General features: G+C 34.1%; 1 protein-coding gene across 1 annotated transcript in view; it reads right to left on the bottom strand.

Moving 5' to 3' along the window:
• Window positions 1-303: 303 nt before the first annotated feature.
• Window positions 304-14,762, bottom strand: part of LOC149791314 (uncharacterized) — a 291,320-nt gene continuing 276,861 nt past the window's right edge. Inside the window, exons 37-38 of the mRNA XM_089969843.1 lie at window positions 11,906-11,991; window positions 304-426 (exon numbers count right to left, since the gene is read on the bottom strand). Coding sequence (XP_089825969.1) covers window positions 304-426; window positions 11,906-11,991 — 209 coding nt within the window. The remainder of the gene's footprint in view (window positions 427-11,905; window positions 11,992-14,762) is intronic.

The following is a 14,762-nucleotide window of genomic DNA, read 5'->3' as shown; positions in this document are numbered from 1 at the left end:
ACAGGGTCCATCATTCTTATGATACTTACACTGTTACCAAGTTAAAATATAAAACTGAAACATGAACTTCACTTTTCAAGACTTACTTAATTTCTTAAAGTGTTGTCACAAGAATGAATTTAATAATTTCAATGCATGTGATAAAACAAACAATATAATGTTTCATTTACCAGTTGTGTAGTTTTTATTGAGATTGTAGTCACATTCAGCAAACATGGCCATATGATTTACAACTGCACCACAAATAAATGAAATTCACATGGTACCCATGTTATAACTGGATTCACAAGTTATCTAGGCATTTTAAAAGAAGGAGCATTGTATGATGCTTGAGGGTGGAAGGGGAAAGACATACCATACTTCTAAATCATAACATCCATCATGACCAAATCTGTATGTATTGCGCGATTTATCTGGCCAGCGAACCTGAAATGATACAACATTCTTTAATAACTTCATACCTTCCACATCAACTCAAAACATGTGCTTTGAGGTTCCAAGAGGGTCGGAAGAGGGCAGTGCACACGACGTAAAAAAACAAGGTCAAATTTGAGAACAAGTTTTGTTCTCATATAAGCCTATACAAAATTATTGGAAATTCAAATTAGAATTTAACCCTGGTAGTGCTGTGTTGTTTTGGGATGACCTTGAAACCAGTGCTGATTTGTTTCTAACTGCTCTCTCTGTGTATGCTGAATTGTTTCAGAACAATACAGACTTTTTGGGCCAAATCCATAAAACAACTACAAAACTAGTATTTATAATCACATTGCGGTTAAATTGTAAAAAGTGATGCATATATGCATGAAGATTGCGAACACTAAAACTGTCGGTGAAATTGATGTCTGTTCATGGTTACCATAGCAACCAAATAGAGAAAATGGGTGGAAAAGTAATTTTTGACCAAAAAATATTGAATATAATGTATACTTTTCCATCAAATATAGTCATTCTGAATGTGTAAATGGACAATTAATTTTTTCCTACTTATCACATTTCCTCAGTTCATTACTTTTAGGCCTATGCTAGATAATTAAAACTTCACTTTCAAACATGTCTCTACATTTCAGTATGGTACAATATTTAGATGGTGCAATATTTAAATAGTTATTATTCAAATAATTTCTCCATATAAAACATAATTATATTCACTTATATAGTTCATTGATAAGGAACAAATACTAATCATACTAAAAAATGATAAATAATTATAAATTTACTTTGGTTGCCATAGTGACCAAAAAGTACTGTTAGGGTTTGAAAGATTTAAAAGACTGTTTAAAATAATATTGTTGGCAGAATCTTTTATCCAACATAATAAAGCATTCACTGTTCAAAGAACTCAATGATATCATGTTGTTTTAATTATGAAGGCAAAATAATAATCATCATAATGTAGAACAATTATATTTGTCATGTTTTAGGGTGAGGAGAAAACTTTTTATGCAATGAAGTCAAACTAATGGAAAACTAGTTATCTCATCTGAAAATTGTTGAAAGGCAGATGTCTTACAGATTTTTATGTAAACATCTCTATAAGCAATTACTGTTGGTTGCAAGAATAAATCTGATGAATAAAAGTATCTCTCTATACATGTGACAAATGTGACAAATGTAATAACTGACATAAAATCCATCTGCATTTGTTATCGACTGCAGTGGACTATTATTTCATCACATCATGTAAATGAAAGAAATATAAATATTTCTTTCAAAATAAAAAAACAGTTAAAAATGTTGGGATTTCACACATGGAATTAACGAGTTTTAGGGTTATTTCTAGACTCAGGCTACATAAACTTTTCTTTTTGCCAGCTTCATTACTAAATCTTATGTACATCATAACTTTCCTTTACTATCTATTAACATGCAGACTGAATCTGGTGTCATTAATAGCTTTTATAATTAACGCATCCTTTAATATATGACAGCAAATATAGTTTTTAATCACTTTCTTTACAACTCGTTTTAATTTCTCATTTTTAATACATCTTATAATGTTCAGCTACTTTTTTTTGGGGGGGTGGGGTGGGGGGCATCCCTCTTCTGATCTTTTCAGACCATTAGAGTTTGGCCCACCTTCCTAGCTGTAGGTGTACCTGTAGGCTTAGTATATTTGTTCAAGGTGAATGCTATTCGTTACAGTTTTTAATTTTTGTTTATTTTCTTTCATTAAGTATTTTTTGGGGTAGCTTGTGTGGGTTGTGCCTGTGCGCTTTCTCATATTGTATAGTTTTGTTTGTTTTTTTTTAATTAAGTATTTTTGGGGGTAACTTGTATCGGTTGTGCCTGAGTGCTTTCTCATATTGTATTTTTTTTTTCTTCTATTGTATGTTTTGGGTCCTTTCGGATCCTCATTTTTTTAAATAAAATTTTTCATTTTCCATAACTGTCAGTGGCCTACCAAATAGACATATTTAATTCTTTTACATTCTAGTGTCTACATCTAACTGATTTGAATGCAATATCATCAGATAGAGCAATATTATCACAACCATTAGTTTGGGTCTTCTCACAAAACATTAGAGTAGTGTACTAATGTTTGGTAATAACTGGTAATGAAACAGCAAAAAAAATACCAGTGTGCTACCAAGTTAGCTCTTTGATCTTTACCACCAAGTGAGGCAGAAATAAACAACAGTATGAACACTGAGATGGAGTTTGAAACACTGGGGAGTTCTTATGTCTGGTACACATGTATGATAGTGATATTGGTTATTAAGTATTCTTTTGAGTGCAGCCACACATTTGAGAGGCCTGAAAGTCAATATTACCGAAAATTAAGAAATATTTCTCATTGATTATAAATTATAAAGCAAGAGTTGTGAGGTTTTCAATGATAATAACTGCAACTTGCCAAAAATATTTGTCATACAATTTCTCAGCATTAATTTTAACAGATATAACTTTTGCGTTGTCAAACATTTTAGGAAAAAAATATAAGAGATCAAGCTTTTAATGTTCATTGGCCTACCTTGAAAGCTAGCCCTGTTTTAACGAAATAAAACGAACTGACGAGGAAAAAAATATAAGATTTCTACCGAGTCGAAAGTGCATACTGGATGAAGGTCTTGATCAATAGATTCCAAGGCACATACATTTCACACTGCTGTTGTAAGAGTGGGTTAAATTAAGAAGTGAATCTCTCTCTCTCTCTTAGTGTAAGAGCACTTTCATATCAACATGTGGTATATTCCTGCAGAAAATTAATTTGGAAAACTGTGTATTGCTATTTATTGCTCCACACAAAGCCCTAACAAACTTTATTCTAATTTGGACTATCCCATACATATGTACAGTAATCAGCGCCAACTGGGTATGGGACAGCCACGGGACTGCATTTATTTTTCAACTTGATGGTTGATAAAGAAAGAGAGAGATAGAGAAGCAGAGCAAAATAAACTTTATAATGCGATAGAAATATTGTGATTTTTTTAATTTTTTAAAATGATAGGTAAGGAAGGAATATGTTGGAGTCGACACTTGACCCCTCCCCCATAAAACGAATGGTTGGTCCCTTTCAAGCTAGTACAGTTCTCACTCCTGATGATACAATGTATCACCGAATATAAGAAAAGGCTCTGCATAGGACAGACTCATTGATAAACTTAGCTACAACTATATAGTTTGAGCTTGATTCAGTGTAACTTTAAAGTTGATACTGAATGGGATGGTCATGTCAGAGCACTTTCATATCAACATGTGGTATATTCCTGCAATAAAATCAATGCTCAAAATATGAAAAACTCTGCGTATTGCTATTTATTCCTCCACACAAAGCCCTAACAAACTTTATTCTAATTTGGACTATCCCATACATATATACAGTAATCAGTGCCAACTGGGTATGGGACTGCTGTGAGACTGCAACTACTTAACAGCTACCATATTGTTTATATCAACGTCCACTGTTGACAATAGACTTTTCTGGGCAAATAAGTCTGTTTGAATATTTGTTTCACTGATGTTCTGTTGTAGTGATGCAGAGCCGTGATCTTCGAGACAATTACATATGCTATCTCCCTGTTATTATTAGCACACGATTAATGACTGGCCTAGATTGGACATCCGTAGACGACACTGTCCTGTGCCATAAAAATATAGTATCCACACACAGAGCCAGGTGATGTTTGGCCATAAATATACGGTTCTCACATACACAGCCAGGTGACATCATCCATAAATATATGGCTTCCACACTACCAGGGTTAAAAGAAGACAATAACATCTTCTTTGACGTATTTAATACACATATACTTATAAACAAAAAGTAGTTGGTATACTTAGCATTGTCCAATATCATCACCACATACATGCCCACACTTACATAAGCGAATCCACACTGACATTAATAAGTATATCAAGCTTCTGACTTTAAAATCCATTAGACAGTAGAGTATTTTCTTAATTAGATGCTATCCATTCTGCTTTCAATAGTTCAATGGGTGACAGTTATACAATTGTCACTTGTGCTCATCTAGGCACTCATCTGAATATGTTGTTAAAACTTCCCAAACAATCATGCTGTATTTTTCTCCTAATTAAAAATAATCTTCTGCATCTGCATTGCCATGTGAGTGTGGCATATGTCCTGGGTGTTGGTGTGATGTCAACTAATGTCGTGCACTTCAGAATAAGTAGTGGTGTTTTTGAATATATCTTATGATGTACAATCAGGCCACTCGTCACAAATTAGTCAATAATCATTAATAGTGACAGCTTAAACATTCTCTTTCATTGAAAAGGTCCTACTCTAAGGGACCCAGACACATAATGTACCTGACTGGTCAATACACCTGTCCAAAGTGATGGCCAATTAATGGTTTTAGCTACTGACAAAATGTTTTCAGTTCTTCCATTAGTTCAAGGTGATCCTATTCAATTTCAATACTCTGGTAAAAGACAGTCGGACCGGGATTACTACTGTTTCCATTATACTGCAGTAAGTGTACCGCAATTTCTACCTGTAGCAATTTTTCAGTGTACTGGTCCATGCTGCTACAATAAGGTAAATATAATGAATGTATGCCTGACCGTGCACTGAGATAAACAAAAATCATTTCATTACTGTTGGGTTTACTAGTGTCAATATCTTTCATCATGAAGTGATAGATCATGATATTGGAGATAAAAACTGGGTTGCAGAGCAGCCATTTTGAGTAGCAAGGCTGGTTTCTCTCTCTTCACCTTCAGCGACTTGACACAAAACGAAAAAAAAGTTTAGTTCTTGGAGGAAATCCACAGCAACCATAGTTAGTATTGATATGGTTTTTGACATTGAGGTTTAGCATGTTGTTGGAGCTTATGTATCTGCAGAACAGTCATTTCAATTAGCAGGCTCATGCAAGGTTTGCAGTCTTCGTCAAGTGTGAGAAGGTTAGCACCAAGATAAAATCAAACAATGGGATCAGACTAGCGGGAACGAGGGTCTAAAATTACAGCTGGAAACAGGCACCATTCGTTAGGAAAACTTTCTTAAGATTTTCAGTGTGCTGGCAATTCAGAAAGAGTACAGACGCATGTCTGAGTTGAATCCCTGTGTTTTAGGAAAGGGAAAATTGGTGGTTGAAATGAATCCCAAGGAAGGCCACTCCATGTTTCGTGATGACTTTTCTCTTAAAAAATGTAATACAATATATTGGCAGAATTTTGTACTTGATTTGAGTTACGTAGATTATGATGACTTCAATTACTTGTAATTATCATTTGAATTGAATTGTGGCATGCATTTTGTATTTATTAGAATGTTTTAGTTAAGATGTTGATTTGCATTTATTAGATTGTAACAAGTGTAGATTGATGGTTGCGTGAAAATGAGTTACATATATATTTAATTCATATGATGCATGCGGTGTGAAAGATGATTTCTGTATTATGTTGTTGTTTATCATATATAAATATATCAATATTTAAATGGTGTCTGTGTCATTTAACATATTGATATAATTAACATTATTCATACTTAGTAGTGCAAGGTGTGTAAAAGTTATGTAAGAACAGATGTATGGTTCAACGGAATATCTGTTAGAGAGTGACTGGGTGTAATGCATAATGTACCTTGTATTCTCTCAGGAAGTGTCCAGGGTGCACATAAGACGTGGCGAAAGAGTAGAGCAAATGAGAAAATAGACAGTGAGAGTAGAAACAAAGAAGAAAGGAAGAGGAAATAAATAGAAGGAGGCAAAAGAACGGAAGAAGAAGGCAAGATTAAGATGAAGAAAAAAGGAAGTAGGAAGAGGTGGAAAATGAAATGAGGAAGGAGGAAGGAAGCAGAAGGACTATTGAAGCAGATTAGTTGAAGGAACAACACAAATAATACTGATTCTCTCACAAATAGATTGTGCTATTTCAGATGATGAACTAATGTGATAGATGGGAATTCAATTAACCAGGTCTATTGCAATGTCAATTCTATTGAGCAGAAATGTAAGACTTTATGTTGAATATATTTATTACTTTGATATTTTACATTTTATAAAATTTGTTTCAATTAATACTCTAGTTGTTATAAGTATTTTGGGTGTCAGCTACACTGATTGGGGGGTTTTACATTTATGAATGCACACCTATTATTTATAATACCAAATCTGGATCCTGAAAATATCCAAGTGCCAAATATGAGAATACAAAACAAATTAGGAGCACTTGATAAATGTCATTATTTCCATTGTATCGCATTACCAAATCTTTTACCCCACAAATAAAGAATAACCAGCCTTCAGCAATGTCATAAAGTGGTACTTTGGCCAGTGACAGAATCTGCTTTCTGCCCCACTGCCTCCAACAGTAGAATCACATGATAGGAGAAGAAGCAGATCAAATACTGAATGGTCTCATATCCGCATTGGATGTTGCCACCAGTTCAACCATTTCCATTGGTACTTATATGGACACATTTTGTCCTTAGGTGAAGACTAAATTGTCAGATGTCCAAGATATATTTCATGCAAAACAGTTCCTCAAGCTGATGCATTTTCCATATCATGGCATAATTTCACTCTACCACATGCTCTTCCCCTTTCTAGTTTACTTTTTCAAATTCCAAAGACAATGAAATAGGAGGAGAGAAGTGATGGAAGCATTAATATTTATAACTCAGCCATGGTTTTCCAAATTCTTGACTTTTGTATCTCATCAGTTATGCACACTATTCAGAACATGCCAGATTATGTTTCTTCTGTGGGATCCAACATAATGCATCCACTGAAAAAGCACAATTTGTTTTTGGTTGTCAGGAAGGTTATGTGTTGATAGTGTATACTCCACAAGCAGAGAATCAGCACAGGTATAATACTAAACATGCCTCCAACAATTGTTGTCTTCCTGACCAAAGCCAGCTCAGTCCATTTTGCTAATTTGTACATTTTGTTTGGGATTCCAGAGCATTTACAATGGATAAGGATATAATTATATTAATAAGTAAAATCTGCTATTATCACAGTTCTCCCTTAGTTAGATGGTTCAAATTATTGGCAGCATATTCAATGCTGAAGGAGAAGATGAGTGCTTAATAAGGGACCTAATTTACACAAGACTCTAGTCACATGGGATGATACAATTGATACTAGTATGCTTTGTAAACTTCCCTTCATATTTGTGTGATACAAATTGGTTTGCATTCTGTTGTGGCCAAAAAGGGCAAATCTTTCATTTCTTAAAGCTTGGAAATTTAGTTGTAAATATTAGCTGATCTTAAGCAGTCATGTACAGGACATTATTTGAGTGATATTACGATAGCAATTTATGTACCATACAGAAGACTGTACAATCATTGCAGATATGTAGATAGGGCAAGCAGTATTAGAAATAATGAAGTCAAAGTATTTATTTTCAGGCAGTGAATATATATACTATTTCAGGGTCACTAAAATCCACCTTGCAAGCTACTGGGCTCAATACTGATATTTTACACTACATAGTACATGAATGACATTCGCTAGTGTTACTTTGTCAGACAAGGTACAAGTGGCAACAACATTCCAAACACATGCCTGGAGCAAAGACTCTGTGTTCCTGAAATATTATCAGAACCCTATGACATCTGCCTTGGCATTTGGTCAAAAGTATTTTAATCAGCTCCAACCCACTACACTGTACTATTAAATTCATTGCATTTTTTATCATGATCATTTGAATTTGCATATTAAATCTGCATGACTTTTGATGCATGGTAATTCACATTATTTACCCTACTTGTACTTTGTCCCTCTAAACGTCTCCTAGGGTAGGAAAGTTTGAATGAAAATTAGTTAAACGCTACTTGCCAATTTGAAGTTTGGATTTTTAACATAGCTTTAACAATTGTTCAGTTATATTGCTACGATGTCTGCAGTGTGACAGTTTATAGTGATGTCTCGCACAGGGGCATCATGCCGCAGACATGTAGCATGAAGTCCCACCCAGTCACATTATCCTGACACCAGGCCGACCAGTCCTAACATTAACCTCTTAATGCTGAGCGCCAAGCGAGGCAGCTGTAAGTACCATTTTTGTAAGTATTTGGTATGACTCGGCTGGGTATCGAACCCACAACCTTCCGTATCCGAGGTGAACGCTCTAACCACTAGGCCACCAGAGTGGTTTTGAAGTTTGTGATAATTACATTAAATATGCAGTACCCTTAGAGATCACAGGGCTACATACTCTTCCTGTCTCATAGTGGATCATGTGACCTCTCTAAAGACTTACTAGTCACATGACCTATGTGCCTTCTTGTGGTTTTAACTAAACATGGCACTTTCTTAATAAATCTTGATAGCAACGTTGATGTGAATCCTATGATCCTTTTGTGTTTAATTTAAGTCATTTATACAACTCAGTTACAATGTTCTGCTTTGCGTTTGAATATGGAAATAAATATGACTCACTCATTATTAACACTGACATTGCTTGACAATGGTCAGTAACTGACATTACAATATCTGATTTGCTGTGGGCAATGTTCAGAGGATAATGAAAAAATGGTGGAGGAGACAAATATTTTCCTTCATTGTCTGTATCTGAATCGAACAGGAAATATATATAAAAGAATTTCAGTTTAAAAACACATATGGAATTTGATCAGTTAAGATTGATTCAGCTTCAGAAGAAAATAAGCCAAATGCAGAAAGATGAGAGATTAATATAAAATCGGAAGTAAGAAAGAAAATGTCATTACTGAAAGAGGAAAGAGGAACAGAAATGCACATAAAGAAGGAGAGAATGAGAGGAGAGGTAAATGCAAAGAGAGAAAGAAAAACAAGATATGCATATGTAAAACAAAGAAAGGAAAATGCAATTTAGAATAGAAATTGAAAGCAGAAATGCAAATACCTCCCCCTTTACTCAGACATTCAAGCTTTGCCAGAAATATTAGGCTAGTGCAGCCTGTTTAAAAAGGAAGTAGATCAATATTTTCCTCATTTAGAGAAACTTGCTGAAAATGTGCAATGGCCACGAGAGTACTGAACTTTATTATTATAAAGTATATATATTGGCAAAGCTTGTGAAGTCTACACTTCACTCTCAGTACAACAAAGTGCTAATTATGATGTGGTTAAGTTATATTTCTTGAATGGTTATGAGTTGGAACCTGAGGTGTATCGACAAAAGGTTTAGGCATTGAAGAGTAAAAACTTGGGCAATCTTACCTCAAACTTGCACTGAAATAAGAGTAGTTATTTGATACGTGTTGCTCAGCCAAGTAGGTTGGTAAAGGTTGTAATAACCACAGAAATGAAGAGATCAAGAAATGCATATGTAATGCGGTCAAGTCCTACCTTGATGAGACAAAAGTCAAGCCTCTAGAATATGCTTCCAGTACAGCTGGTGATTATTCCTGGACGCACACAGTTGCATTTGTCAATAAGTCTTCCTCTGAGCAGTTTTTAGGTATATTGATTTCATAAGAGCAATTCCAAATCTCAATCTGACACAAAGCTTAATAATCAAATGGGGGCCCAGAGTGGTCTAAAGCACTCACTGATACGGATCATTGCCATCTCACCTCTGTCTGCTTGGGTTCGAGTCTCGGGTTCGGCCAATGTGGGTATGTGAGAAAGCACGCCAGTAGCTTCTCATGGGTAGGTGGTTCTTTCCAGGGCTTTCCCACCACCATTTATACTGGCCTCCATGTATAGCCTATCTTGAACTGATAAATGGCATTAAACCCTACAACAACAAGAACAGCAACCACAAATCAAATGTGAAATAAAACTGATCAGAAATCCTTATCTCATCATAAGTACGCATATTGAAAAATGGAGGGTATGTTATTCATGGCTGCTACAGGTTTACGACTAAGCAAAAGTACAGAGACAAAACTATTTCAAATGCTCTTATTTCTGAACGGTCAAGGTCAAGATCATGTATTGAAAGCAATACATTTGTTGGGTCAAACAAGCCTGTCTGATTTTATTATATAGAATTATGAACCATTTATGTCGAACGGTACTGTTCACTTTTGGTGATTTTGCCAGGATTTTCCCTATTACAATATTAAGAGACAAGTGATCACGCAACCCGTATGCTGCTATCGAAATTGACTTGGATCACGGCATAGGTTTAGTGGCAGAGAGTGACCAAAGCTTTGGATCTAACGGGTCTGTCTGAGAAAAGGATGCTCTCAATGGAGCATTCGGTAGGCCTGAAGAGGTGGACCATGCATGGTGGCTTCTTAACCATTCGACAAGAGCCGTGGAACTGGAAATACATCTCGATTGTCAACTAGACCATAATAAATACTTTGCTCAGTGTTCTGAATCATCAATATTCAGATTCAATATCCTAGTGAAATCATTATTCACTATAAATACATGAGTGAAATCAATAACTGAGTATTGTTATAACAATGGAGATCAACAATACATACATCCTACTATTGGATGCAACATGATTCATATTTTTTGTGCACATTCTATGCTTTGATCACAGTTGGCAACAGAAAAATTAGTTGTTCATTGTAGTGTATATTTCATATACCTTGATGTAATTGGTCTTAGGTTGTATGCTGTTCGTATTCATGTTCAAATTCTAAACATTGATAATCCATGATTAGATCAAATATATAAATCATATTTTTTTCAAGTTCCATACTTTTCTTTTTTGATAACTTGGTGAAGTTATGTATTTTGTTTAGGTCCAGTTAGGAAAGATACCATTTTCTTGAATAATTATTTAATTTGTTGCACATCTGCCTCTTAAATCCATTTTTGGCTTTATTTAAATGAGCATGGTGTCAGATTTTTTCATTGTTCAAGTACATTTTAAACATTTAATTCATGAAAAATCATACATTGTGATCCAAGTGGAACAATGGAAGATAATGGTTTTGGTTTTCTATAAGAAACAAGGATCTACTTTGGTGCTATAAGCAGGTTTAGGAGATATGTGTTCATGCAAACAAAAACAAGACTGATGTATTTTGTTAGTCATGTAAGAAACATGCAATTAAAAGAAAATGTCTGAAGTGAGTGATATGAATATCTATGTTAATGATCAACAAAAATTCTAAATTAATCTAAAAATGTTGCCAACAAGGGTACAATACACATAACACCAGGCAACTTAAAGACCATGTGAAGCTCATCTGCATAAAACTGTAAAGTCTTTACCTTTGCATGTACCTGTTTACAAAGGCCATGTAAAGGCATACACAGGAACAGAATATACTTTATGTTAGTTCACCTACAGCTAACTTTTGCTTCAGCTATGTGAGCACATGATATAAATTCAATTAAAATTATCTTAATGATATTAATAAATTACTGAAATCTGTAAACAGGATACATTTTGTATTTCTTCCCTATCTTAAACATTTCCATGTAAATGTACAGGCCTGTTTTAAAATCAGGAAACAGTTCTTTACTTTCAAAACATAATGTAAAAGGAAACAAAATAAGCATAGGCAAGTATTTAATTAACTTACCCAAACAATGCCACCTTCATTAACCTTAATCACCACTCCTTCAGTACCTGGCATTCCATCCTGGTTATTCCACTTCCAGTCTGGTCCTGAACAATAATAATAAAAAAATCTTTCAAAGAGGTGCATATTGTCATGGCTAAAGCAAATAGATTCAAATACACACAATCCATTGAACACATGTCCAAACTGCCTGATCTCCCCCAAGAACAAAACCAACAATGGAAAAACAAGAGTTCCTTTGAAGGATTGATGCTCCACTGTCCAAATGACATACTGAATGAATAGTATCTCTTTACTATTTAGGTTATTGTTATACAGTTATAATTCTGTGGTCTTCAACCAAGTAATGAAAAAGTGAAATCAAACAAATTTTGTAAAAGTCAACAATAATGTATTACCCTAGAACACAAATGAAACATCAAAAACAAATTACAGTATGAATATTGTTTTAGCTAAGTGACCTTTACAATCTATAATCATAAAAATAACGCACATTATACCATTTTTGCTTGTCATTGCAATTGAGGATACAAAGTTTCAGCATGCATTGATACATCATCATTAAGGTGTAACATATCTCTAATGCATTTTGATGATGATTCAAGCATATGCCCCATTGTAAATGTCTTGCAGCTTCTGTTCCCTCAGGAGGACCTCATAGTTCCAATGAAATGATCTTTATCTAATTTCTACTTAGCTTCAAACTTCACTTCTGTTTTAGAGTGATAAAACATATTTTAATTCTTCACATTAAAATTATGGTTTTAATTGATGTAGCTCTATATTCAACTTATCATATGGGTTTAAGACCTTCTACCAAGAAAAGACACATAAAGCTTGAAAGATACAAACTGTATTGCTCTTTGATCATTAATCTATACATTCTTCTGTCTTTCTAAACTATCACATGGGCGCTGTCAGACCCAAGAGTAAAGCACTTCTTCCAAGAAACATTTAATTCATTCTAACAGACTTGATATTTTTTCTTCAGGTGCAAAGTCTTCACAAATTTCTGATGTTACAGATGATGATACTGAATTAAACAGGTATGATAGGAAGAGAAAAGACTTTAAAATTTCCTTGATCATTGATTCCATCTGTAGAAACATTGAATGGACCATTGTGTATTCTATCAGCTATTTGCAATATAGTATTGGCCTCTATTTCGATAAGATTAGCAGTGATCTTCCACACTGAAAATAAATGTCTGCATCACTAAACATAACTTTAGAACCCTAGAAACATTATATAGTGCACTTGTAGCCAGATTAAGGTCCGTAATAATATATACTAACATAGGTTTGGCTCTAATTAGATAAGAGTTGGACGTAGCAGATGCTGTCCCACTAGATCTAGCCGGTGATGGAAATATGCACCAAAAAAAATCTTTGAGTGTTTGTTTTCTTTATCAAAATCTGAATATATTTTTCCTGAAATATGCACATATTGGCCATTCCTCCAGACAATATTGTAAATTCACTACAGCAGACATTAATTACATCATATATGTCTGCATTGTTCCTGCTTTGTGAATTTGAACTCGCCAGGTTATTCTTTACAAAGAAATTGTGATCTTTCTTAGATATGATTTTATATTTTATCACTTTCATCGATATTCAATTGTTTTTAGAAGCTATCATTTTACGATTTTTGTCCAGAATTGAAAACAAAATCTTGTGTTAAGTACATGTATAGTTATTTTACTTTTTTTGTTAGTTTTATTTATTTATTTATTTATTTATATACTGCTGATAATGTAGCCTTGTATATTGGACATAACCTTGTCCAAAACAAAGTTCAGTTTCTACCTGGCCTGAATAATTGAGTTTAGTTTTTTACTAAACATATTTATCTCAATCTGAGTCTTGAATGTTTGAAATTCCCTATAAATTGTCTGGTCTATTTGCTGTTTACTACATATTTTATAGTCTGAGTAACAGACTTATACTTGTAAAAACATTAAGAAGTTTCTGGAAGGTTTGTCCATTAGGTATTATTTTAGAAAATGTTAACTGTGACCTTAGGTTATGCAGAAGTCAATAAAAAGTGTTACTGGACAAATTATTCCTTATTGCTTTAAGATCTTGGCAGAATCAATTGTGTTATTTTGTGTCCAGTAATTCCATTAAACTAACTGAAGTGATTCTACTATGGAAATACAAAGAGCTCTTCACAAAATAATATCCTTGGAAATATAGACTTGAATTTATACTGCAGTTTCAAATAAGGATTTAAATCTTGGATTGTATTATTGTTACCTAACAAAAGATAGTAAGCAGATTAGCATTATATGGGCCATGACAGGCTCATCAACACTTTCAGTGTTGGGGTTATTTTGGACCCTTAATAAAGTTTATTCAGCTATTTAATTATTAGGCCCAGTATCTATAATTCTAGGATTATATGGGATTTAATTCACAATTTCGCAAGTTCCTTCTATATATTTTTAATTTGTTTTCTAGGGAAATAAATTATTTGTTGAATTGTACAAAACTTTTTGCTTCTCACTCTTTTATATTACTTACTTTTAGATCATACAGACGTAATACTTGAAAACACAAAGAATTTAAAAGAATGTAGACTAGCTGATTAGTACCGCCTCTGAAGATACACATGATTGCAAATGATCTTTAAACCAGTGATGCAATGGGTTGGTAAATTCCTGTTCACCTGATAGGTCTTAGAATATTTTATGACATGCAGGGTTGGCATCCCACATTTGCAGAGTTTCAATGATAAATGCGTACTTGGAGGACACTAGTGCCAATGTGGGAATTTTGCTGGCTGAATCTGCAAAAAGCTGGATGGTAACCATGGCTGCATGTTATCATGCCATACAGTATCTGCAACTCTGCTT

Source organism: Sinohyriopsis cumingii, chromosome 9, assembly GCF_028554795.1.
Source record: "Sinohyriopsis cumingii isolate HCF-2022 chromosome 9, ASM2855479v2, whole genome shotgun sequence".
Classification (NCBI taxonomy): Eukaryota; Metazoa; Mollusca; class Bivalvia; order Unionida; family Unionidae; genus Sinohyriopsis; species Sinohyriopsis cumingii.
This window is presented reverse-complemented; position numbering and strand designations above follow the sequence as displayed.